General features: G+C 37.5%; 1 protein-coding gene and 1 long non-coding RNA gene across 4 annotated transcripts in view; one reads left to right on the plus strand and one right to left on the minus strand.

Annotated features, from left to right (window-relative positions):
- The first annotated feature begins 5143 nt into the window (after positions 1–5143).
- Positions 5144–7819, plus strand: LOC132121419 (uncharacterized). The gene is made up of 5 exons (XR_009426269.1): positions 5144–5241; positions 5358–5399; positions 5516–5557; positions 5714–5855; positions 6545–7819. It is a non-coding gene; the product is annotated as an uncharacterized LOC132121419 (long non-coding RNA).
- Positions 7820–10639: 2820 nt separating this feature from the next.
- Positions 10640–27596, minus strand: part of mrtfba (myocardin related transcription factor Ba) — a 37052-nt gene continuing 20095 nt past the window's right edge. The window contains exons 3-16 of one of the 3 annotated variants that reach the window (XM_059530777.1): positions 23006–23071; positions 21591–21646; positions 21261–21336; positions 19460–19621; positions 19186–19355; positions 18955–19092; positions 18600–18850; positions 17953–18121; positions 16263–17051; positions 16055–16177; positions 14989–15156; positions 14784–14900; positions 12808–12868; positions 10640–12317 (exon numbers count right to left, since the gene is read on the minus strand). In XM_059530777.1, the coding sequence (XP_059386760.1) occupies positions 11827–12317; positions 12808–12868; positions 14784–14900; positions 14989–15156; positions 16055–16177; positions 16263–17051; positions 17953–18121; positions 18600–18850; positions 18955–19092; positions 19186–19355; positions 19460–19621; positions 21261–21336; positions 21591–21646; positions 23006–23071 (2837 nt within the window). In that variant the 3' untranslated portion in view covers positions 10640–11826. Of the gene's footprint in view, positions 12318–12807; positions 12869–14783; positions 14901–14988; positions 15157–16054; positions 16178–16262; positions 17052–17952; positions 18122–18599; positions 18851–18954; positions 19356–19459; positions 19622–21260; positions 21337–21590; positions 21647–23005; positions 23072–27596 lie in introns of all 3 variants that reach the window. The other 2 variants (XM_059530776.1, XM_059530778.1) reach the window with 2 other exon arrangements.

Genomic DNA, 27596 nt, shown 5'->3' on the forward strand with positions numbered 1-27596 from the left:
GAAGCTGTGTGTATCTAGACAAAAACGAAAGCACTTTAATTGGCCGAAAGTAGATGCATTTAGGAAAGATTAAGATTACTTACAACAGAACGGAAACTAATTTTATGGATGAACCTAGGAGAGGAGGTCATTCTGACTTTGCTACGACAATCTGGCGCTCTGTATCAACTACTGTAAGTATGTTTTGTTATTAGTTTAAGTATTTTCTATTGACTGTTCAAATGCGGAATTTTGCGCGTTGCATGTATGTTTGTGTGAAAGAGAGAGAGAGAGAGAGAGAGAGAGAGAGAGAGAGAGAGAGAGAGAGACGGTCAAACAGTGGAGTCAGCTGTCTTAACCATCCATGGCTTGTGTACTGCAAACACATACGCGCTTCATCACTGTGTCTGTCACATGACTCTGTTCCCCTTTCGGGCTTGAACTGATGGTAAAACTAAGGACATTATTAACTGTATTTACATTTATTTTGAAAGATTATGGAAAGGGGTGTTACATTTCTGATGAGTGCTTGCGGTGTTCAGCCAATCCAATGCACTGTTTTTTTTTTTAACATTAAAGCATGTCAACATATTCTGTATCCCCAAATACACAAAATAATGATATTTAAAAAAGCATCAAATGACACCTTTAAGGAGTTGAAATTGGAAGTGTGGGTCCCACGGGTGCCCTGCCCTTAAAATCTCTAAGAACACAATCTTGAAAGAGGTGAGACCTCCAGAAAACTCTACAAATTGCTGCTGAAGTCTTTCTTCATGTGTCTACTATCAGAAAAACACTGAACAAGAAACTGCTTAAACAATATTGAAGCATGTCTTATGTTTGCCCATGCCCATCCGGCTTTTTCATAGCTCTTCTGGGACAAGGTTTTGTGGACATTTAGACAAAAGTTTAACTTTTTAGCAAAATTGCACAACACGGTTTAGACTAGAGGAAGAATGTCACTGCAAACCAACTCCAAAACCCCATCCCAACTGAAGAACCATGGAAGGATCATCATGGTTTTAAACTGCCTTGCTGGTTCAGGGCCAAGTCACTATGCAATCATCGAAAGAAGAAATAACACATAACTGCATCAAGACATTTTACAGAAGATTTTATTTAGATTCATTGGGTGATGCAACAAAATAGTGCCCCAAAGCACACAATTCCTTTGTCCTGACCTTAAGCCAAGCTGTGGCATAACCTATAAAGAGGGCTAGAATCTAGCTGGCTACAGCTTACAATATTAATAAGCTAAAGCAGATTTATGAGGGTGGATTGTCCAAAACTGGTCCAAAATTTTGTAAATAAAAAAAGGTTTTGTTATTTACTGTTATTTGTTCAAGGTTTCTCTTACTTTCTCCACCCTGCATTGAGAATAACTGTATTCAAATAATGTGTACAACATATACATTATTTTCTTTGTTATTAGTTTAGTCAGATTGTGTTGGTCTATAACTATGACTTAAATTAAGGTCAGATCCCATTTTCACAGAGTATGCAATGCAGAATTCCAGGTAATTTTTCACTAACCTGTTTGAGAATTCACAAATCTCTTCTTGCGACTAAATCCGCAGATGACTGCACATGAAAATCTGTAGGACGGTCGCATTTACTGCTCTGTGAAATTTTTGCAGGTGAATTCCATTTATTTCAAAAGGAATCAATGTGATTGGGAGTTTCGCTCATGGGCAAAAAAGTTTACCATGTAGGTTTCGCTCAAGTTGGTGGTGCAAATTTGGGGAGCTGACAAACCGAATAGTGTATGAACGTGCATTCCGCTACACTATTGATAATGGACAAGGACAACGGACCATTTTGGCAGCGAAATTCATTGAATGTGACTGCACCTTCAAATCAATGAATGTAATTTGTCCTGTAGGGCAGCAGGACTATGACAACAGTGCTGCCACAGGACTCTGAACAGGATGAAGACACCACGAACCTGTGGAACATCCACTACAGACGACAACAGCTCCAGAACCGTCTTCAGTTTCTACAGGCGATCCAAAAGAAGAACAACAAAATAGAAGGTAAAGAAAAGACTCTGAATAACACTCATATATCAATATAAATATGAAAACACAAAAATAAGAAATTAACTAAATAGCGTGTATTTAATTAGTTTGATCAATGGAAACATTACTGTGGCTGGTTGAATAAAACAGACTAGTCTTCAATTGTTTTATTTTTTTTGTCTTATTTAAATCGGAAAAAATACAAATCATTTCCCCGTGGTAACTACTAACTGGTCAGACACTGGAAATAATGTTACATTCAGTCTGCCCTACAGACTTAAGGGCAAGAACGACATTTGATTATTTTACTGCACAATAAAACATGCAAACTATGTAATATAATTACCCCTTTCCTCGTAATACAAAAGGAGCCTGCTACTGTACCAGGAAATGGCCATTCAAATTGCAATGAGTCCACTCTTGGCTGTAATCCTTCTGCATGCTTACATTTGACTAGTTAGTACAAACAATGAATTGGTTGTTTTACATATTTTGTTTGTTTGTCTTGTTTTAGAATACCTCGCAAATGAAGAGGGCCCTTCAGAACTGGACAGAATAGAAGAGGAGTTGAAGTTACTGGAGCAAAAAGAGAATGATCTTATTAAGGAAAAAAGCTCAAATTTGACAACACAGTCCACGGACAAAGGCATGTCTAGATTATAAATTTAATGAAACACACTCACACACAGAGACACAGACAGACAGACAGACAGAGAGTGAGAGAGAGAGAGAGAGAGAGAGAGAGAGAGAGAGAGAGAGAGAGAGAGAGAGAGAGAGAGAGAGACAGAGAGAGAGAGAGAGAGAGAGAGAGCAACAAAGGCAGAAACAAAGTTGTGCACAATGTAAAATGTTTTTTTCTTCATATTTTTTTAACTACTTAAATGACATACTCATGACTTTATATTCATTTTAAAAATGAGGGTCCAGTACATATTTAATTTTACTGGTCATTATGATGTAAACCTGCCCTGAAAACACATCCCTTTATTTTTACATACACTAAACAAAATTATAAACGCAACACTTTTTCAGCGATTTTTTTATCATATTTTACTGCTGTTTCTATACATTCAGTTTGTATGTCTTGGTGACCAGTGAAAGTGCAGTTCTGACTATTCATTTAGATAGGAGCCTGGTCTTGTTTGGCTGAAATAGCTGCCCGGGGGCGTAGCCAAGATGGCGGCCGAGTGGCACGACTTGCCTAAAAGGACTTTGCTTAGGCACACCTGTGCAATAATCATGCTGTCTAATAAACATCTTGATATGCCACACCTCTGAGGTGGATGGATTATCTCAGCAAAGGAGAAGTGCTCACTAACACAGATTTAGATAGATTTGTGGTTAATATTTGAGAAAAATAGGCCTTCTTGTACATAGAAAAAGTCCTAGATCTTTGAGTTCAGGTCATGAAAACTGGGGGCAAACACAAAAGTGTTGCGTTTATAAATTTGTTTTGCGTATTATATAAGTATATTAAAAAAATCTATTTAAATGCTTTACTTAAAAGTAAAACATTAAATTAAAATAATCAATTAAAATGTACAGGTGCATCTCAAATTAGAATGTTGTGGAAAAGTTCACTTATTTCAGTAATTCAACTCAAATTGTGAAACTCATGTATTAAATAACTTTAATGCACACAGACTGAAGTAATTTAAGTCTTTGGTTCTTTTAATTGTGATGATTTTGGCTCAATTCACTACCAATTCACTCTCACTCACTCATCTCAACAAATAAGAATATGGTGACATGCCAATCTAAACATCTGCAAAGGTTTCCTGAGCCTTCATAATGGTCTCTCAGTTTGGTTCACTAGGCTACACAATCATGGGGAAGACTGCTGATCTGACAGTTGACAAAGAAGCTGGCTGTTCACAGAGTGCTGTATCCAAGCATGTTAACAGAAAGTTGAGTGGAAGGAAAAAATGTGGATTGCTAAGCAAAATCCATTCACAAGGAATGGACTGAGGCTGGGGTCAAGGCATACAGACATGTCAAGGAATTTGGATACAGTTCTCATATTCCTCTTGTTAAGCCACTCCTGAACCACAGAAAACATCAGAGGCATCTTACCTGGGCTAAGGAGAAGAAGAACTGGACTATTGCACAGTGGCAACATCTTTTCAGATGAGAGCAAGTTTTGTATTTGATTTGGAAACCAAAGTCCTAGAGTCTAGAGGAAAGATGGAGAAGCTCATTGTCCAAGTAGCTTGAAGTCCAGTGTTAAGTTTCCAGTCTGTGATGATTTGGGGTGCAGTGTCATCTGCTGGTGTTGGTCCATTGTGTTTTTTGAAAACCAAAGTCACTGCACCCGTTTACCAAGAAATTTTGGAGCATTTCATGCTTCCTTCTGCTGACCAGCTTTTTGAAGATGCTGATTTAATTTTCCAGCAGGATTTGGCACCTGCTCACACTGCTAAAAGCACCAAAAGTTGGTTAAATGACCATGGTGTTGTTGTGCTTGACTGGCCAGCAAACTCACCAGACCTGAACCCCATAGAGAATCTATGGGGTATTGTCAAGAGGAAGATGAGAAACAAGAGACCAAACAATGCAGATGAGCTGAAGGCCACAATCAAAGAAACCTGGGCTTCCATACCACCTCAGCAGTGCCACAAACTGATCACCTCCATGCCACGCCGAATTGAGGCAGTAATTAAAGAAAAAGGAGCACCTACCAAGTATTGAGTACATGTACAATTAATGAACATACTTTCCAGAAGGCAAACAATTCACTAAAAAGTTTTTTTTTATTGATCTTATGAAGTATTTTAATTTGATGAGATTTGTGAATTGGTAGGTTTTTGTTAAATATGAAACAAAATAATCAGAATTAAGAGAACCAAAGACTTCAACTACTTCAGTCTGAGTGCATTGAATTTATTTAATACGAGTTTCACAATTTGAGTTGAATTACAGAAATAAATTAACTTTTCCACAACATTCTAATTTGAGATAAACCTGTAATTTATTGTAATTAACATGAAAAAATGCCTCCAGATAAAAAGTTTTAACTTATTGTCTCTTCTTCTGATTGAGTACACAAAACGCATTGTTTTTCAATACTGTAGCTTTTATGGAACATTTTTAGTAAGAAGTATGCAAATATATAATTGATTAATCTTGTATGATATACTTTTCTTGACAGATCCAATCCAAGCTCCAATCCAAGGACTCTACATTCTCCCAGTGTCTTTTACAGTAACAAATTATCCTGTCTTTGCTCTGCAAGAGGAAAACACAGGTGAAATAATAGTCATATTGCAAATGAAACTTTGATTATCTTGTTTGATATACTCTCCATCTCAAATTGAAAAGCTCCAATCCAGGCACTAATCATTCTCCATATTTCTCTTACAGAAACTGTATCTCCTACCATTGCTCAGAAAGAGGAAAACACAGGTAAAATAATAGTCATGTTGCAAATGTAACACTGATTATCTTGTATGATATACTCTCCATCTCAAATTGAAAAGCTCCAATCCAGACACTAATCATTCTCCATATTTCTCTTACAGAAACTGTATCTCCTACCATTGCTCAGAAAGAGAAAAACACAGGTAAAATAATACAATTATGTTGCATTACATATGATACTTGCTCACAACTGACAAGTTGCAGGGCAAAAACCCATAAACATATATCAAAGTTTAAAAATGCCAAAGAAACATTTTGCATGTTATGAATAAACAGATGAACGTGTCTTGCCTTCCCAGAGACTCTAGTAAGCCTGGACGATGTCAGCATGTCCCCGTCCAAAGTGAAGTGCCCTGCTTGCCTTGAGATTGTCACCACTGAGATCCACTATAAACTGGGCAGCAATGCCTTCGTCTTTTGTTGTCTCTTATCTGTGGTAGGGTAAGTATTCTATAGTGAATAATCAATCATTAATCAATGTGTGTTTCTGAGCAACAGTGGTCTGCAATAAATGTGTATTTTTATACAAACTGAGTAAATGATTCAATTACTCAGTTACTGTTGCTCAGAAACTAAAATGAAGGATGTGGATAACCACACAGTTTTGGGGACAACGGATTTAAATGAACAACAACAACAACAAAAAACAAACATTTCTCACTAAAGAAATTCACATGAGCTTAGAAAGACAGTAAATGAAGAAGGAACTTATCAGTTGTTGAATGAATCATTGCTTTGAAAGAAACAATTCGATGAATGATTCAGTGATTCACTCACACAGTAACTTGTCAACACCTACTAGTGTTTCCGTGAGTATGTTTACACGGACAACTTATGTTTCAATCGGAATGAAATAACACAGACAAACAGTCAAACAAAAACCCCATTGCTAAATATTTAAATATATAAAAATATACTCGAAGCCACACTGATCAACACCATCATTACACTCCGCTAATCAGATTCAAAACCCAGAACTGTTGTATTAATGGTCACATGAACATATCGTAATAAGTTTCTCTCTGTATATGAATCTGCTAAGCAGGCGATTAGCCTACCTAAAAATGGATGTTTATTTCTACAGTATCCGAGCAGACATTTACATTGTCATTCTGTTGTTTCTGGGATAGGTGTCTGGCTGGATGTTGCCTGGTTCCCTTCTGTATGAATCGCTTCAAAGATGTCGTCCACAGGTGTCCATCCTGCCACAAAGATATCTGTTTGGTAAATAGGATTTGAAGCAAAAAGTAATACGGTTAATAATCTGTAACATCATGACTGTGAAAACTTCCAGAAGAGCTTGAAGCTGAGCACAGGACATGGTCAAAAGGGATTTGTATCTCTTTGCTGGGGAAGTCAATATGTAGACTTTGAGATTGGGCAAAACTATATGTACAAATGAATTCAACTAGCAATTAATAACTGTCTATTAACATTAATCTAATGTGCTACACTAATATTGTGCTAGTGGCTAACAGTCGTTTGTATTAACCACTTCCAATAGGCTTTTAGGGTGATCGAATCATAGTAATGACTAGTAGTGGAAGAAGTACACATCATGTACTACTGGCTCATTTTGAGTGAGACATTGGTTTAGACTCACTCTGACCAGACTGAATCAGAGTTGTTAACATTTGGATCAGTTGAATTCACAATTGAGTCATTCAGTGCGCACTGATTTAAATGGTTCACTGAAAAGAATCAATTCATTCACCAAATGACCATCCCTATCACGTCTTGGAGTGGTTCACTATTTATTCATTATAAAATAACATGTTTATCTAAAATATAGTACACGTAAGAAAATTGAGAAATAGTACTTATAGTAGGCTTACTATGTCATCCATATATACTACAGATACTCATTTTCATATGAAGGTTTCTTGGTAATAAAAAAAAGTGTGTACAGTAACATTGATTTGAATAACAATTCAGTTCCTTGAAACAAAACTTGTTTATCATTGCAACATCTACAGTATAATTAACGGATATCCAAATTTCCAGGTTTGAGTGACATTTGTGATTCTATGAATGCAATACTTCTTTGCATGCATGTAATAGTTAGATAGCCTGAAGAACTGTTATAAGAGGAATGCTGTATCAAATGTCACTATGAAAACAATGGATTTATTTTTGTACGTGAAACTTTATCATGAGAAACCCTAAGATAACCCTAAAATATGTATAATATTAGATATTCAGAATAAAAAAAACATGGTTCCAGCAACTCTTATGACCAAAATAAACAAAAGCAGACACAATTTTGAATGTCATTCCTCTGGTATATTTAAGAGACTCTATAACATCCTCTACGACAGTATTTTCACAATACATTGATTTTCATTGACACATGATGGCATATATATACTTGTATCTTTAAAACTATTCACAAAATAGAGATCATGGATGCGCCAAACATGTATAAAAATATGTATTACATCCATTAAAATATATACACAATGTGCAAACATATGGCATACAAATGATGATTGATCTACCGCTTTGGAGCATGCTGAAAGGCGGCAGTAAATATCGCCCAGTGTCGTCACCACTGATACATAATATACATCAATGTGTGGAAAAAAGCTAGATGAGTCCAGCAGATGTTGCTGAAAATACGGAGCTAGGATTTCTAAATCTCTAAATGATGCTCAACACAAGCTGAACTTCGACATCCTAAATGGCAAAAAACGCAAGCCACGGGTTTCTAGAGCTCAGCCAGAACAGGTGTCCATGCAAATAGACGATGTAAAACTAAAATGATGCTCTGATATCAATCTTCTGCATATACTGTATACAATACAGCACTGTATATGAAACACAAGTTATTGCTTTACTCTCCAACTGCGCAATGAAACAACAAACTTATATAGACTTTTCATCTAGTCATCTAAATTCAATGCAACAGTTTAACGGTTTTCTCCAACAGAAAAATCCTCAACCATCTACAATACTGTTCAAAAATTAAGGGTATGATGTTTTTGTTTTTGAAAGTCTCTTATTCTCACTAAGGCTGCATTTGTTTAAGCAAAAATACACTAAAACAGTACTAAAGCAACTGTATGTAGTTTTGTGACTTTGTAGCGTTCTATAGTACATGTGAATTTGTTGCTGCAGCAAAGCAATCTGCCCTTTTCAAAGCATTTCATACTGACTCACCAAACTTACAAACTCCCAAAACAAACATTCAGGGGGCATGGGACTGAAGCCATCGTCTTATTAGATGTCATTATACAATTAAAAATGATTTTTCAAGACCTTACATACAGCTGCTTTAAAATAACTGGTTTCTATTAAATAATACAGTTGAAAATTATTTATTCCTGTGAAGAAGCTGTATTTTCAGCAGCCATTACTCCAGTCATCGTCAAATTATCCTTGAAATAATTCTAATATGCTGATTTGGTGCCCAAGAAACATGATCAATAATGATATTTTTGTGGAAGGTTTTTTTTCAGGATTCGATGAATAGAAAGATGAAAAGAACTTAATTTATTTGAAATATAAATGTTTTGTAACATAAATGTATTTACTATTACTTTAAATCAAGTTAAGGTGCCCTTGCTGTATAAAAGTATGAATTTCTTAGGGGGAAAAACACTTACTGCCCCCGAATTTCTGAACAGTACTGTATGTATCTACATGAAGCGGCATAGTACAATTTTTGGGCTCTTTGTTTATAAGTTTTATTGCCACAGAAGGCCTAAATAACATCACATGACAGAAACCTAGCCAGGTCAGTTTGTTTCATATTCTTTCTCCTCCACTTGCTTGTCAGAGTAATATTTTATTAAAATATTGCACCAGCAATGCCAAAAACTGCTCTGAACAGTCTGACACATGCATTATTCCCTACTGGACTAAATTTGCCCCCAAACTGAAAGATTATACTAGTTAGGACTAGTATTTGGCATTTTGTTCTTCTCTGGAGATGCCACAATTTGGACAGTATGCAAGGTGAACATTACAAACAAAGCCTTAAAAACAGAGCCGATGAGCATTGTTAATCGTTCGACTAGTAAGCAGACAACACACATAACACTGAAGCACAAAAAGCTGCTAAAAGTTCTCTTTTATAAAAGCACATCTGTAAAGATGCTTTGACGCTGTGCGGTTGATCTGTGATGAGCAGTTCATCACTGCAGAAGGAAAGTGCTGTACATTTTGTACTTGTACAAATAATGTGTCCCTTCAGAACAAACTGATAATCTGAAAGATGTTAGTTCAAAGCCAGTGGACGCGTATTGCCTCGCTGAATGGAAAGGTACATAAACAATCCATGAAGTGGCTGACAACATTAAATCGTGAAAGAAAAGCACAGATAGAACCAGAAGAAAAAAACACCAAGAGGATGTTTCTCTCAAAGACATCACATTAAATATGACATTTTTTCACATGCTGCCAAGATATTTGCAAATATAAAATGTTGTTCATTTAAACATTTGGACGGTCTGTAGCAATTTCGAACAGTTCAACTTGAACAAAGACAGTAAAACAGACAGAGACGCTCAGCCATACAAACACATGCACCCAACATGCAAATATTTAGTATAGGAACCTGAGAAAACAGGCCTGTTAAAAAATTCAGAACAACAAAAGCAGACAAATTTGGATCAATTTGTTCACGGATTCCCTCAACAAACAAATTATTAAGCTGCAAGTGACATTTAACGTGGAGTAAAGTCATCAGTTACCACTTCAGCAGTCCGCTTCACTTCTAAAACCCCAGAGAGCTTTGCATTTTCAAAACTCCATTTACAGGAGGAATAACCAGTACAAAGATGCCCCGTGTTCATACATAATATATATAGTGCTGCTAGAGATCACTGTTTTTAGTGTCAGCTGTCACTTCGGATGGCTTCATTTACATGATCGCTTTGCAAAAGCTGCATCTCTAATGGAAATTTGTTCCATGGCATCAAAAATACATCTATCAGTCAGAACTCAAATTATAGCAACCACTGCAAGAACCGATCTGAGAAAAACATTGGAAAAAAAACTGGAACTTTTTTTACAGTATGATGCACCTAAAGTCATGTTGAGTCAAACACACAACGTTCCACTGAAGTGATGAAAACAAAAAAAATATCACACAGACACACTGATTCACAAACAATTCACAAAGACGAGGGTAGTCAGACAAAATTCTTTTTTCTTTTTTTATATTCTTTATATATATATATATATATATATATATATATATATATATATATATATATATGTGTCCAGGATTTAAAAATGTCTGCAATTCTCAGATCCCAATCAAACCAAATGCTCTTTGCAACCTCATCCAAGATTGGCGTTTATGTTTACAGAAAATCTGCAATTGAAGCCACTTTATAAAACATGAATCCATTCCTCTGGTCAGCCGCCAGTCATCTCAAACTATACTACTGTTTGAAAGTTTTGGGTCTGTAAGATTTTTTTTGGATTTGTTTTTGGAAAGTATTTTAATGCTCACTAGGATGCATTCGATCAAAATATAGTAAAAACAATAAAACTGTAAAATATTTCTATAATATAAAATAACTGTTTCCTAGTTTAATATAATCAAAAATGTCATGTACTCCTATGATGACAAACCTGAATTTTCAGCAGCCAACAGTCCTCAGTGAAACATGATCTTTCAGAAATTTTTCATGTTCATTTTTTTCTGATGAATAGAAACATATTTTGTAACATTATAAATGTCTTTAATGTCACTTTCCTGAACAAAACAATTAATTTCCGTTTTAAAAAATCTTACTGATCCCAAACTTTTGAAGGGTAGTATATTTCCAGCAAATCTCGCAGAAAACAGGCTGTTGCTGCAGTCAGTGGTGGAAAAAGGGGATTCTGGGAAATGTGGCTTAACTGCCAGGTTGAATCTGACATTCTCATCCTCCACACAGACACTCATGATTACGTACCGGAGCACTAATGGCGTCATTGCTCAAAGCTCAATTTTTGGCAAACAAAGTGAACTCTACTTTGATGCCACATCGTCTGGAACTGACAGCTTACCCTTCCTTAAAATTAGCTGTGAGGATATTTAGAGACTCACTGCAACCAATCTCAAGTCAATGGCACATGAATGAAAAAGCCAAAATAGCAATACAGCAGAATTCCATCTACCCAAAAGCAACTCCCTCTCAGAATGGCACAGCAAAGGGAGAACATTCAGGACCTAGCCAGCATTTCCCACAAGGCTTGTGTGCCTTTTCTGATCAAACGAGCAATAATGTGAAAGAGAACAGATGGTGATTAGAACCAGCATAAGTGAAGTGTACAGCTGAGCTAGAGTCTAGTCACATAAAGCTGCCAGACGTGAACCGCCGCCACAATGACAATCCTTTCTTCCCCTGCTGTACGCCCCACAGACACACGACTTGTTGTGCGAGTGAAAGTATAACAGTGTTTGAAGCGATTCCTCTCAGTCCCAGTGCAGCTGAAGGTCATGGGTGTCCAGGAATTCTGAGGTGATGCCCAATGGATTGAGTCCGCCAATGGGCCCAGGCATTGTGAGGTCCAGCCACTCCATGTTGTCCAGGCCAGTGTCTTGGAGACTAAAGGACAGGGAAGAGGAAGGTGCAGGTGGGTCGCTGAATCCCAGCTCAGACGTGTCCATAGGGGAGTTTGGCTGCTCCAGCATTTGGTTTTGCAGCTCCTCCAGCAGGCCCAAAGTCCTCTGCTCTGGCTCTCCGTCCCCCACCAGCGTGCCCTCCAGCAGAGCCTCCAACTGGTTGTCAGAGTCCAGGGAGGCCAGGCTGGGCATGGGCTCCAACATCAGCGCCGGTGGGGGTGCCATCTGCACCTGGGCAGGTGGTCGGGACAGGGCGGTGTTGATAGGCAAGGTGGTGATGCTGGCCGTAACGGGCATCATCTTAGGTACAGATGGGTCCTGTTGACTAAAGGGAGTGATCTCTGCAGAAAATAAAATAAAAGGGGTGGCACAGGAAATTAAAAGGTTGACAAAAAAAGTTAAATAAATAATCAAACTACACAAAACGTTTAGGGTAAGGGATTTGTTCTTTTTTTTTTTATGCAGCCATTACTCCAGTCTTCAGTCTCACATCATTCTAATACGTTTATTAAGAAACAAATACTGTTATTCAAGTTTCTTGAACACCAAATTCAATAAACATGAATAACAGCATAACATTCTTTCAAAAAGAAAATCTTACTGACACCAAACTTTTGAATGGTAGTATTTGTCACTGAATTTTGCAGACACCAGGCTGTTACTTCAATCAGCGCTGGAAAAGGGGCTTCTGGGAAATGTAGCCAGGATGAGTCTGACATTCTCAGCCTCCACACAGACAATTGTTAAAATAGACATCTGTATCTGGAGTTATAGTTTGAGTTGACAAATGAACCTGATCTATTGCAGTCTGCAACAAAATGACAAACTCACCTCCACTTTCTATTAAAATGTCAAAGAGATCATCCATCTGTTGACTCGTTGCTGTGGGAATCTGCAGATTGACAAAAAATGTAAATGACTTTTCAGTTCAAGGTAACGGAAACGTATTGTTAGCGCACATTCTTAAGCATTGTGGTTTAAAAACAGGTCATCTTAAGGCGTTGAAATGCAATAAGCAGCAAAATAGAACTCATTCCGCTATACTGTATGCACGTGCTGTTGGAGACTGTTTCTGAGCGGTGTCAGAGAAATGCACACACATGAAGATGGTACTCATAGAGGATGGGAGTACTGATCGGAGTTATTTTGCACCTTTATAGGCCTTTGACATAATTTGCAAGTATCCTCATAAACAAAGTAATTTAGGGCTTACGTGAAATGTTAAACAGTATATTGTATCCGGGAAGCTCATTCATTTATTTGTTCTACTGTTGTATAAATAACTATAGTGTAGTGTAGTGTAAATAACTATATCATTATATATATTGTTACCGTGATGTAAAATGACTCATATCGTGATTTACGATTTCGGCCATACTGCCTACCCCTAGTTCAAGGACAGCACAGAAGAAAGGGCAAACAAGAAGCAGCAATAATTAGTCAGTTAAATTCTAACTAAAATAACTACAGTCATCACAGCAATAAACAATGGACAAGGGCTACCTCTAGTTAACTGCAAACAAAGAGTCTTAAAGGTAGAGTTCACAATTTCACACAATAAAATAGTGATACAGAATGCAGAATTTAATTGTGATAGGTGACAGAGTGCATTTATTGTCTATTGAAATCCATCAAGTACTTAATTTTTCATTTTCACTGGGGAATTGGTATACAGATATATTTTGTGTTTTTGTAATTATGTACTATGTAAGTATGTAATAACTTCAGTCATCATATGGCATCAGAGAACTTGGAATACATTCAGTCCATCATAAGTGGTCCAATTAATTTTTGTTTTATTTTCCACATTTTTTGAGAGGTTACCTTTATGTATTGGTACTGCAAAATACTGTTACCAAAATAAAGTAAAAAAATTGTATTAGTTTAACCACAGCCATCTTTGTGGTTTAGGTAGAAGTCCCAGAGATAAACCAACATGAAAATAAGTGTTTTTTTCTTTTTTCTTTGCAAATTCTCACTTCCATTAAAAAAAACAAAAAACAAAGTCTCAATCTTGAATTGCTCTAGGTAACCCCTACAAAAGATTTTCGATTGCATATTGACTCTAAAAGTAGAATTTTCGAGCAAAGTTCAAAGTCTACGGAACAGGAATAATACCAATAGTGTAACCATTAAAAAAAAATTATTAAACCCTTTGTCACGTACAATCACAACATTTTGATTAGTACGTCCAGTGGATTGTGATGAACTGCTAAATTCAAATATTCTTTTGTGCTTTAACTGACACCGAGCCAGAGCGAGTCTTGGTTAGAGCTTGTCAAATTATCACAGCTGTTCAATGTTTTCAATAACTGGTTTATTTTAAGTTTAAATACAGACATTTAAACAAGCACTTAAAAAAAAAAACTAACACATGATTTTATAGCACAGTTCAACATATTTCAATTAATGTCATTGTGTAGGTAATTAAAGTTTGCTCTATTCTCCTCCTAGTTCACCAGCTACTAACTTTCAGAGAACTAGATGAATTAACGTTTTGTCTATGTGATGCAGTGCAAACTAATGACTCAGCTGTAATATTATAAACATATTGTGTGAAAGGGTTACAAATGGTCAAGCAACCTCTTGAGATGGACTGACCTGTTGTGCATGAGTCACATGGACTACTGCACATAATTGGTGCATTTTTTTTTCTGTTTTGGAGATTGGAAGTACACACAATAAATAAAAGGATTGGAAAAACATTAGAAGTACATTTTTGGGTGAAGTAAAAACTGCTTAACCCACTATTCATCCCAGAACGTGTACGAGCATACATGGATATATAGAAAGCAGAGAGACGTCACCTCTGAGACGGCAGGATTCTGTAGGCTGCGGGTCTGTTTGACAGCCTCCTCATAGCCGGGCGGCTCTCTGTTCTTGGGCGTCTGATTGAAAACTGGGGACTGCTGGATGAAGGAGGTCTGGGGATAAAAAAAACTGAGTAAACACTCAACTCAAAACAGAACAGCAACACTAAAAACATCTAACAAAAAAAGCAGGATGTGCTACCTTGTTTAGAGGCCCATTGATAAGGGATGATGGGATGGGGGATGTCAGAGGTGAGATCCTGTTATCTGGGGATCTGCTGAGGAAGCACTGAGGTATCTCCAGGCCTGCTGGATTCTCATTGGTACCGTGCTGGAAACCCGACCTCTTGGTGGTGCCCACAGGCAGGGTCTGTGTAAGGAGTAAACCAATAGATCATGAGCATCCAGAAATACCCACTAGCATCCTAGAGATCATATGCTAAACAGTCTGGATTGTGTTATGATCTTTCTGCTTGGTATGAGAACAAGCCTCCTCAGGTCACACTGGCATGGGTCCTTCAGGCACGGCTGTCAATGAAAATGTTATCAGCTCATCACAACCAATGAGCTCTAGTTACTCTAGTTATCCAGGACTCAGGCCAGGCTTGTTCACTATGCCAAAGTAATAGGCATCTAGCTGGAAAACCATAGCATGGTCCCTTGCTGCCAGGACAGGCCAATTACAGTAGAGTGAAAGCCTAGAAAAAATGAGACCAGCAACTCCCATCCATCTCACTGATGAATGACTCTGCTGGACAGAAAAATCTAGATGACCCCAGAGCTCACAGATTATGTTCACTTGTTCTGATTGCTCCTGCTGGCACTGACCCTGTTCCTACTCAGATTCCAGTGTCATTCAATACTCTGTAAAAAAACAAAAACCTCTGTAGTGTGGATAAAAGTGATATATAAGCCAGGCCAATTAATAGTTTGACATTCAGTCATCTTGAGCAGGGGCGGTGTTTCCGTATGGCAGAGTATGGCATAACTGTTTCTTGTCTGAATATCTTTTATAATGTATTTTATTCCTAAAATAACCAAGCTAAATTTTCAGCAGCCATTACTCCAGGCTTCAGTGTCACATGATCCTACAGAAATCCCAACACGCTGATTTCGTGCTGAAGTTTCAATTCTTAGTATTATCAGTAAATTACATAATTAAATATTATATAAAAACACATATAATCTTTTATATAATATTTATGCTATTATATTTGATCAATTATATATTCTGCGGCAACTTATTTCCATTTGGTTATAAGACTGACCTGAACTATGTTGTTGTGAGCTATAAGCAGCTGTTGTGATGTAAGACTCTCTGCTTTGGCGGGCTGTATTTGGGGGGTCTGAATTAGACCTGGCCCTGATTGAGAGACAGCCTGCAAAACTGGCTACAAAAAGACATCAAGATTACATTTATGTAATGACACTAGTATATACTGTACCTAACACATACACACACAAAATTTATGTTACCTGTAGTTTGACATTAGTGTTGGGTAGCTGGATAGTAGTGGTATTATTCGCCAGGGGCACTGGAAGAAGGATCTGAGTGCCCCCATGCGGAGTGGTTAGAAGAGTCTGGGGCTGCCCTATGACCTGTGGTACTCCTTGGTGGCTGATTATGAACTGATGGAGAGGAGTAGCTGTCACCTGGTTGGGATGGGCCTCCTCGAGCTTCACCAGCGTTGGCGTAGTGTGTGAACTCACTGTGCAGTTAGGAAGGACAGTGTTTTCTGTTTTGACAGATGCCAACATGGTGGCTGGAGTGGAATTGTTGTTATTTTCTGCAGGTGGAACGACCTGTCCGCTCCTTTTCTCTACTTCTAACTGCATTTTCAGTTCCTCCACCAGCTTCTGCTCCTGCTCCAGTTTACGCAGCAGTTCCTTGATCTGTCGCTCCTTTTCATGTAGTCTTCGGTCCTGCTCCTCGGGAACAGGAGCTGCCTTTACTAAACTGCGGTGTTGGCCCTCTGCCTGTCCCTCTGTGGATGCGTCACCTTTGCTGTGAAGCTCTGAGGAGCCAGGAGACACAGGTGGGGTGGAGCTCAGATTTTCAGAGCGCTGTTGGATGGGCAATAGAGTTGTTGTGGTGCTGGACACCTCCATAGGTGTGCTACAGGGCTGTATGCTTGGTCCTGTGCAGTTGTTGGTTGTAGTAGTGACACTGTTTTCTTGGAAAGGCTTAAGCCGTTCAATAAGGTCTATTTTTGTTCCTGACACTGGAAGACCACGTAATTTTAACTCCATTTTCAGCTCTGCCACCTGCCAAAATAAAGTCACTATTAGTGAAATATACCACCATATAAATTGCTAATGATCATCTGGATTCTATGACACTTAATGAATAAGATGCACATTTACTGAAGACAAAAATTCTGAACCAAATTTTCCATAATGGAAAAGTCATATATAGATTTTTTTATAGTTAAACGTTGTTTATTTTATTTTTATTTACTACACACTACAGTTCAAATGTTTGGGGTTGGAAATTGAATTTTTCTTTTTTTATTCATCCAGATACCAGTTACATAAACATAGACATTGTGTTAAGACAATGGTTTACAAACTAATTTGACCAACTAACAGTTAGCCAAGGGGTAATCAGTCTTATTTTTTGGATTCACATTAGACCACTCTAACTTTTTGTAACTGACTTTAAAAAGTTATGACCAGTATTGAAGAAAATAAGTTAGATGACTAACTTTTTTAGACTAGTCTAAACAGTTTTTGCAACCCAGTATGTATTAGATTGATCGAAAGTGACAAAGATATATATAATGTCAAAGATTTCCAATTTTAAATATATGCTTATATTCTGTTGAATGTTCTATTTATCAAAGAATCCTGAAATCAATGTTTCATGATTTGCACAAAATCAAGATGTTTTCTTTTTCCAACACTGATAATAATAAGAAATGTTTAGTGAGCATCGAGTCATATTATTTTACAATATGTTTTCTGAGGGATCCTGTGATACTGAAGACTGGATTAATGACTGCCGAAAATTGATGTATTTTGCCATCACAGAATGTAAAATATAAAAAGCAATTTATTGCGTAATTATAAATATTATTGTTTTATTGTATTTTTAAATAAATGCAGAGTTGATGAAAATACGAGACTTCTTTGTTTTCTTTTGTGGAAAATAAGAATCTAGCAGTACCTTCATCTCCTCCAGATTGGCAGGTAGTGTTCCTGTCTTGCGGTTGGAAAGGGTGCTGTTGGGCCGCACAGGTGTTGCTGTGGGCAGAGACAATACAATTGAGGCAGGAAGGCTGCTTGCGCTGTTGATAGCCAATGTGGCACTGCTGTTTTGGCCTTCCATCACAGGCCTGGTGAGTAGGGAAAATTGGAATAAAGGGGAGAAACAATACTTAACATCACAGAAGGAAAAATTTGTTCTGCTCACCCTTGTTCTCGATAAATAAACACCATTAAACAATGCTGAGGCAAAAAAAAACAAACGAGTCAAAATAAATCTTCCACATGAGACGGAAAAGGAAGCAGAGTAATAACCTCATCAACTTCCTGCCATTAATGACAATCACTAAACAGGATTTGCTATTGGAAAATAGGTAATGGTCCTGATGGCCACTCGCAACAATAATAGTGTTTTAAAACATTTTCCACCAAAAACCATTCATATGCAGTCATTATACTAATGGTTGACAAAATACAGCTAGCTTCAAAAGCAAAAGATGGTTTGCATCCACCAAACCCAATGACAGGATTGGTAAAGCAGTACATACTGAAAACAACAGGGCCTGATACACAAATAACAAACACACATATCCGGATCTCCTAGCTTACTTGAGAGGTGCAGGAAGGATAGTCTGGTAGTTATAGTGCTGCTGTTGCTGTTGGCTCAGGATCTGTAGCTGCAAAAATAGCTGCTGCTGTTGTAGTAAACGAGCATATGAGGAGTCCATCGGGGCTTGGTTGAGCTCTTGTTTCTGGTCTGGGGGAATGTATTGATGATATTTTAACCTTTTCACACGTGGCTTGGCCTCCTTACTTTTCTTGCTGCGACTCTTGTCCCCAGGTAACTTGGGCTGACTTTGCTGTAAATTGAACAGAGATTACCCATTATGCATTACATCAAAATCAAAAAATACAAAATAGATGATTTCATACATTTTTGTTGTTTCTTCAGTTCTTTACTGACCTTTACAAGGGTGGGTCCAGACTTCACAGGGGCCACAGTGACTAGCTGTGGCATGGGTGCTGGAGGGCTAACTGATTGCTCATTGGCAGAAAAAGGCTTGAGGAAATCTGTTGAAGGGGTGGTCACTGCAGGGAAGTGCTGTGAAAAACCTGAATTAAAAAATTCTGTTTTTTTGGCACCATGTGCTCTTAGCGTTTTGTCCCTGAAGTGAAAAGGAGGTGGCAGGACTACCTGTAACAAGTTATTAGGCAATGGTGAGGACTCTTCAATAGTCCGGACATCTCCCGGTGAGGCTACAGAACCCTGGGACTCCTGGCTGGCTGGCTGCTCAGGTGAAAACGCATCTCCACTGTCCTCATCTGCCAGTTCCTCTAGAGTTTTAGGGTACTGCATCTGACCATCTACCCAGTTAACACAAAGGACAATATATCAAACTTCAACTCAATATCCTGTATGTTCCACATGCATGTTTATTTACAACATTAATAATAGTTTGCATTTTCACCAATAATGGCCTCCTTTACGCTGGAGTCCACAGGCAGGATATTCTTCTCCACCAGCTCCATGGGGCCGGGGCGTTGAGCGATCTTCTCATTCAGGTCATCAGCCAATCGAGCTCTCTTCAATTTCAGCTGAGTGGCCTGCAGAGAAGGCTCCGCCACCGTCTCTGCCAACCCATATCCCATAACCCATGACAATCAGAAAAGCAATCATTTCAACCCACACCCCTCCTCAACCACCAAAGCAATCACACAGTGGTCAACTCAATCACAGAGGTAAATAAAGGAAAAGAACAGCATCTGGATGACTATTTTGAACATGTATTTTTCTTGCTTTTAATTAAGCTGTTCTGAATGATTTAGCTGATGCTGAACTAACTAACTTGAAGGCATAGTATGTTAAAATTCATATTTTTATAATGTACCAAGTTAAGTCCACCTGTATTAGTGTTTTCAGTGCTACTGGACATATGTCTCTACTGATGAATCTTCATCATCATGGCAAAATAACACATTTCTGAACATAAGTTTGCAGTCTTTATTGAATCTGAAGTCATAAAAAGACTGTGTACAGCAATATAAGGCCATGAAATGTCTTTCTATTAAATTGTTAGTTCAACCAGAATGTGAATTGTCATCAATTACTCATCCATGAGACTTTTGTTTTAACATAATTAAAACCCGAGAGATTTCTGTTCCTCCACTGAAAGTCCATTCCATCAAAAATGTAACACATCAAAAAAAGTTCATAGAAATTCATATGAATCAAGCTGTTTTGTCCAAACAGGGTAACGTTAGGCTTTTAAACAGTAAAACTCTTGAGGTGTGGTAACTACTCAAGACATCGATCCGATGATTTATTTAAAGGGATTCGTCCTGTTTTTGTACTTAAATCGCTATTGTGAGTAGGACTATTTCTTCCGAATCTCATTCAATGCTTCTTTTGCTAGTACCAAAACGTCGTTTTAAAGCTGGTTACAGAGGCTTTGGCCGTTGATAGCATTCTAATGCAGTTATTAATGAAGTTATTAGAAAGAGCGAGAGTGACAGAGACACACAGAGAAAAAGAAATAAAGATAGAGAGAGAGCTTGTGTGAATTAGGCTAACGCACCTCTGTGCGTCTCTAAACACTCTTCTGCCGCAGCGTCTCTAACCAGCGCTGTTATTACCTCGCTAGTGAGAAATGTGATGTGTAGCCTTTAAGTTGCTGCACTATATAGGCTAACTGATAAAATCGTCAGGGCAGTGCTGACAACACCTTTTTGTGCAAACTGCGTGACCGTTATTACTGTTAACTATGCGAAGTGATATGGAACTGTAATGCGGTCAAGAGAGCTGCCTGGAACTACGTTCGCCGTGTGTTTCCCTGAAAATAATTGCACATCTCAGAACATTCGTCAGCCAATCAGATTCAAGCATTCAACGGCCCCATAATATAATAATAATAATAATAATAAATATATATATATATATATATATATATATATATATATATATATATATATATATATATATATATATATATATATATATATATAAAACAGCATTAGCACTAGCAGAGGGAAAGTTTATTTACATATAAGTACAATGGATCATAAATCACTCCCAAATGATTCAGAATTAATTCAAAATCAAACCGTATCAATAGTTTTGTATTTGAAATCGAATCAGAAAATCTGTATTGATGGCCAGCTCTACTAAAAAGATTTGAGAGCTACAGCTTTGTTTAGAAACAGTAGATTCAGCAAAACTTTTCCCAGCAGGCAGATTAGCTGCCATTACATCTATTGTGAATGGAGTATTACCTTTTAAGATGTGCATGCGGACCAACTCGGCCCTTTCTGGACGGCTGCGTATTTTGTGCTTTAGGAAATTTTCAGTCTACAAAGAGAAAAAGGATAGAGTTTTAGAAAACGGAATCCCTCTGTAATTCAGGGATCAGAAAGTAAACATTATAATGATCTCCTCTGTGTTTTGCAAATAGCAAACACATTTACAGAAGGCTTAAGCTATTGAATCAACTGAAAGGTTCACATGTGTCCCATTACAGAGAGCTGGACAACCCTGAAGAGATTTCAGGGAGGATCAGAGAGCCCAGATGACTGGGGCAAGTGAAGGAGGTCTGGGGCTCTTACCCTGGCTCTCTCAAGGCTGCGGATTTGTTCATGGAATGCAGCAGGGCTCTTCAGGGCTATAAAGTCACACACAAAAAAAGCAGAGAATCAGTCTCATGAGGACAAAAAGTCATCAAAAACACACAGCTCTTTCATCTCCTGCAGTATTTCTAAAAGCTGTAGCGCCTGGTCTCACATATTACTCAGAGAGGTGATGGTGGGCCCACACAGAGATCAGAACACAGACTACATGGTCCCTCCAAAACCAGACAGCTACCTCTTAATTCCAGCAGAATCTATGCTTGATATTACACTGAGCTATGAGACAGCATGCAGTGTAATCCCATCAATCAGATTAGAGAAGGCCAGAGGAAAAAAAAACTATGTATGTTTATGTAAGTGTGACAGATCTCACACACTGCTTGGTGACTTGGTTGAACGGAAAAGTGGTTATGAGCAATAACAAAATGAGCAGTGGTGAGGAGAGAGGTAAGCTTTTGGAAAGTCATTGGTCACCTTATGCCTGGTTGCTATTGTGAGAATAAACAACGGATTCAAAAGCAGATTTGGTACAGAAACCACAGCACCAACTGATTTCCTTTCTTAAATGCACATTAAAACAGAAAGGTATTTACAAGGCAGCCTTAAGTGAGGGTTCCTTTTGTTTAGGGACATCGAAAATTAACACAAAGGATGTTACACTAGATAAAGTTTCTTATGCTCGCCAAGTAGCATTTATTCTATTAAAAAATACAGCAAAAACAATAATAATTTGAACTATTTAAAAACATTTTAAATAATTGTTTTATTTTAAAGGTTCTATTTTTAATATGTTTTATTTTATTTTTTTTGTGGAAATTTTTTGTGTGTGTGGAAACTTTGTGTGTGGATCTGACGAATGTTCAAAAGAGCAGCTTTAATTTGACATGACTTTTTAATTTGCTTTTAACATTATAAATGTACTTGCTGCTTAACTAAAAAAAATCTTAATAAAATGCTAACTTTTGAAATGTAGCACATGTTGATTGGGAGCAAGATCATTTTAAATAATGTGAAATAACTTTTCACATTTCCACAGAGGAATTATAATTCATTAAGGTAGAGATAGATATTCATATAAAGTCATGTAAAGTCAACATAACATTTATTGCATATTCCTGGTCCTATTGTGCATATTAGTTAGTTATGAAAAAAAAAAGTCTTTGTAATTTTATTAAGATTTTGGATCTTGTATTTTTCAGTCTCTCTTACTTTTTAACCCTTCCCATTCAGTCGGTAAATGAAAGAAACATGGGTTGCAAAATGGCATTTCAGGACTAAAACTAAAAACATGTTTAGTTAAAATTAGCAGTTTTCATACAAGGGTAAATATGAATCATCCTCTTCCTCCTTTGCTGGTGCACGCAGCAGTATTAGATGACGGAGGCTGTACTCACGTGGCATGATGCCCTGATCAACGAGCTGCTCGCGAGTGCGTCTCTGCTGTAGCCTTAGCTGGAGAACTGGTGGAGAGAAGCAGAAGCAGCGTTATGTTCTTGACCCAACCTCTAGATCAGGCTTGTCAACATTACACACAGAATGGAACTTTTCCACCTGACTTTTATATTGAACACACCTACACATACACAACAAAGGGAATCATACCTTTAGCACAATTGAAAACGCACACACAACTCCTCTCAAGCTTCACATAAGAGCCACCATTATAAAAAAACCTAGACGTTCTTCCTGCTACCTAAACAACTGGCTCTTGAGCGACCCTTTTGAACCCTTTTGCTGTTTGGAAGACTTCCTGGGAAAATTCAAGACATTTTTCTTTGCCGTCTTGGCTGAGGTTCCTGGATTTACTTGGCTGATTATAAAAACAGCTCAAATTGGTCAGAAAGACAACATGATAATGTCTGACATTTATCAACAATCATGAGCTCTATTAGCTGAGAATTTATAAATGCATTATAGCAAGTTCAACACACAGCTGCATGTCACACATGCCAATATCTGCAGGAGGTGATTTTAAATCTTTTTAAAAGAACTTGATCTTAATGCTCAGTTCTTGTAGCTCAACTTGGCACTATCAACATTATTCACACACATTATATGCATATTGATAAAATACTTACTGTAAGTCTGCCCGTGTCAAATGCATAAACATAAAATTATGTTCTACATGCTTAAATACCGGAACAGAAAAGCTCAATCTCACTGAAAAACTTTTTTTTTACCCAGTATGAGTCAGTTTACTGTTAACAAGGTCAGCTGAGGTCGAGTAAACGAAACTCTGGAAGGTGCTGGGGACGCATGGTTGGTATTTTATTGTTTTCACTATGAATCTGTGTACTGTGTAGCTTAAGTGTGCGATTTCTGCACCACTTGTGTTACTGAAGAGAACTGTAGGAACAATGAATAATAATTATAAATACTTTTGAAAGACTGGGAAAGTATTTCACAATGTAAAAAGGACATACTTCAGCTTTGAGAAGAGAATGAATGTACCATAAAGGAGATAATAATGGGGCCTCTGCTACTGTATTACGGATGCATTCCTGGTGCCCTGACTACACATGACTCAACACTGACCTTGATCCTAATCAGGTTCATTTTTTACTTTCTCCTTGATTTTACAACATAACATTGGAGCTTTTTAGACAGGGTCATTCCACATGATGAGCAAAACATCTTTTATCATCTTGGTGACACAATATGATCTCAACAATCTTTCAGATCCTTCAAAGATTTCTGACAGTCAGAATCTGCTCAAACATGGCTAACACACTGATTTAGTGGCTTTAAAACATTTGTGAGGATCAGAAAAATCTTGAAAAATCATGAAAGTTTTATCTTCCTCACTAACGCCATTTAGCCAGCATCTTAGTAGCTGTAGCATCACATCTAATGTTGTTTTGAGCATGGCACCATTAGTTTTAATTCTGTTCCATTCAGCAACTCAGCGAAACATTTTATGTAAAACAACCCATAAGAAATGCATCCAATCAGACTCAGCTAAACCTGAAACCAGCCAAATTATAAAAGGACCTCATTAAGACCTATAAACTAACTAGACGACTTTGAAAATAGCTTTATACATCGATATCGTGCCAATCTTTCCCGTGTCTGTTGCTCAGATGGAGAGATGCCATTATATGGAACAATCACTGACCTTCCTGTTGATTATCCACAGAATAATGCAAACATTAGTAGCTTTCTTAGCGGTCATGCAAATTTCCATTAAACCTAAGCTTGGTAAACAAAGCTTCAGGTAGCCATTAAAAGCTGGCTGAACCTATATCCGCTCAGAATGATATCCACCTCTCAGAGTCGAGCAGCCAGCTGCAGAACCTGGTATGAAGTTTCCTCTGCATATGTTGTGAGTCTCCAGTCCTAAGCAGGCCATGCTGTCTGGCCGTCCAGCCGTAAGCACAGAGTATCTCAACGTGGGCTACTGACAGCACCAGAGTTTTGTTAAAAAAGCACAAGGACCTTGTTCTTCAGGGCTCTCCATTCACTGTTAGCAGCTCCAGTGAAACTGGGACTCCCACAGAGGAGACAACATCTCTGCTCCACCAGCAGACAGAGAGGAGGGAGCAGAAAGACCAGACCAGTCATGGTTAACCCCTCCCTGCCATTGGAAGTTCATATTTACATCATTAAAAGGGACTTCTTTTTTATAGTTTAGAAGAACGATGAACTGTCTCTGAATGGATGAGTGGATCATGGGTGTTTTATTTTGGGGATCTGAGACTCAATTATAACAATCCTTCAAACAAGGCAAACATCTTGTTTGACAGACAGCCAGAGGATGAGTAACTGATACGGGCCATGCTCTGCCAAAGTCGTTTACATTTCCACTTGCTGTGACGGTGTGACCAAGCTAGAGACCTAGAGGAGCAGTCTTCACAGAGCTGCGAGCCGCCGAATGCAGACAGCTCTGTCCTGTGACCTTTCACATGTCAATCAAAAGACTGCACCCAAACTAAGAGGCAAAGAAATGTGCTCTATTCACCTGGAAACAGAGGTAAAACTAATCAGGATGTAATGTGAATTGTACTAGGCAGCTAACTCAGAGAGCCAAAATTAAATAGCTCAATTTATGCTTTAGGCTATGATTACAACCGGCCAAACAAATACCATTCGAGAACATGGGCAAATTTTAAATCTCACAATAAATTCACCAAAAATGGGCAAAGAAATCTGACCAATGGTGAACATTAAGCCAAGAGGGACATCTAAATCAGATATCGCCTGCAATTTTGTTGAAGGACAAACAACTTAGTACCTCTCTGTACTTTTTAGACAGTCTCAGAAGCCAGCTGTTTCTCACATCAGATGTGTCAAGTATAAACTATGCTTTTCTGATCTATCTGTTAACTTTTAGCATCTTCACCAGCTGACTGTTATATTCACATCATTGTCAAAAATTGCTTGACTATTTTGTCTACATCACTGGTTAAAAAATTTGGGGCCAGCAAAATACTTTTATTCAGCAAGGATGTTGTCACGGGTTACGCTGCTGGAAGGAACACGGAGTTGAAGGATAAACAAAACAAGGCTTTATTAAATCCAACATAGGCATAATCCAAACATGGATCTCAGAGGAAGACACAGGTAAGTAGCAAGTAACCGGTAACTGGTGGCAAGTGACTGATAACAAGTAACAAGTGACTGGTAACAAGTGGACCCGACAAAACAGAACTGAAAGGACAAGGCTTTTATACAAGGGATAATGGGGAAACACAGGTGGATGGAATCACTAAATTAACCGGGAAATAGAACACATGGAGAAATTAATAGACACACCTGGGAACTAATCAAACCACACATGGAAGACAGAAACTGGAACACAGGGGCAAAAACACACAAAATGAGTCCAGGTATGTGACAGATGTATTGAATTGATCAAAAGGGAAAACATTTATTATTTTACATATTATCAATAAATGCTGCTCTTTTGAACGTTCTATTAATCAAAGAATCCTGAAAAATGTATCACGAAAAAAATATTAAGCAGAACATACATTTCCACCTTTTGAGTTTGTTTGAGCATCAAATCATCATATAAGAATGATTTCTGAAAGACTGTGACATTTATTTATTTATTTTTTAAATATACTAAAATAGAAAAGTTATTTTAAATTATAATAATATTTCACAATATGGTTGGTTTTACTGTATGATCAAATAAATACAGACTTGGTGAGACATCTTTTAAAAACATTTAAAAATCCTACCGACCCCAAACTTTATAGTGTATTACAAAACAAAACAATAAAATGAATTTAGAAAAGTGAATGAATTTAGGTATTAACATTTAGATTTTTAAAGAGAATTAGGATTTAAACTTTATATGAGTGTTAGATAATGGCAACGGTAATCTAAAAGTGAAAATCATCATGCACAATGAAATATCCAATATCAGCAACATGTGCAGAACAAATCTGGCAAATAGGCTACCGGTACATAATTATAATAAGAGCACGACTGTAAAACAATAGGCCATGTTTCACAACATTGTTATGGAAAGAATGCATCCACCTAGTTATATTTTAACACTTAATCTTTATATATATATATATATATATATATATATATATATATATATATATATATATATATATATAGATAGATAGATAGATATATATGCTTTATTGTACTGGTGGTCTTCAGCGCGCGCAGCTCATTAATGACTAGGACTCTTTCATATACATAACATTATGATGAGAGCACTATTGTAAAAAAAATAGTGAATTCTTAGCATTTAGCTGATGTTTTCAGCATGTTATTACAGGGCAGAGCAGATCGGTCATTTTAAAACTTTCTGTGAGATGGAATTACACAATCTGTGTGAGTGACAGGGATTGACAGGGTTTGTACAGAAAATGCAAAATGAAATTCCAGGAATTTCAAGGACTTTTCAAGCACTACTTTTGGGTTTTCAAGGACTAAAATCAGAGGTCTCACTTATCAAACAATATTGTTATTATCTTTCGAATTCTAATAAACGAATAAAATAAAATGGCACAAATAAAGAAC

Source organism: Carassius carassius, chromosome 39, assembly GCF_963082965.1.
Source record: "Carassius carassius chromosome 39, fCarCar2.1, whole genome shotgun sequence".
NCBI classification, from domain to species: Eukaryota; Metazoa; Chordata; class Actinopteri; order Cypriniformes; family Cyprinidae; genus Carassius; species Carassius carassius.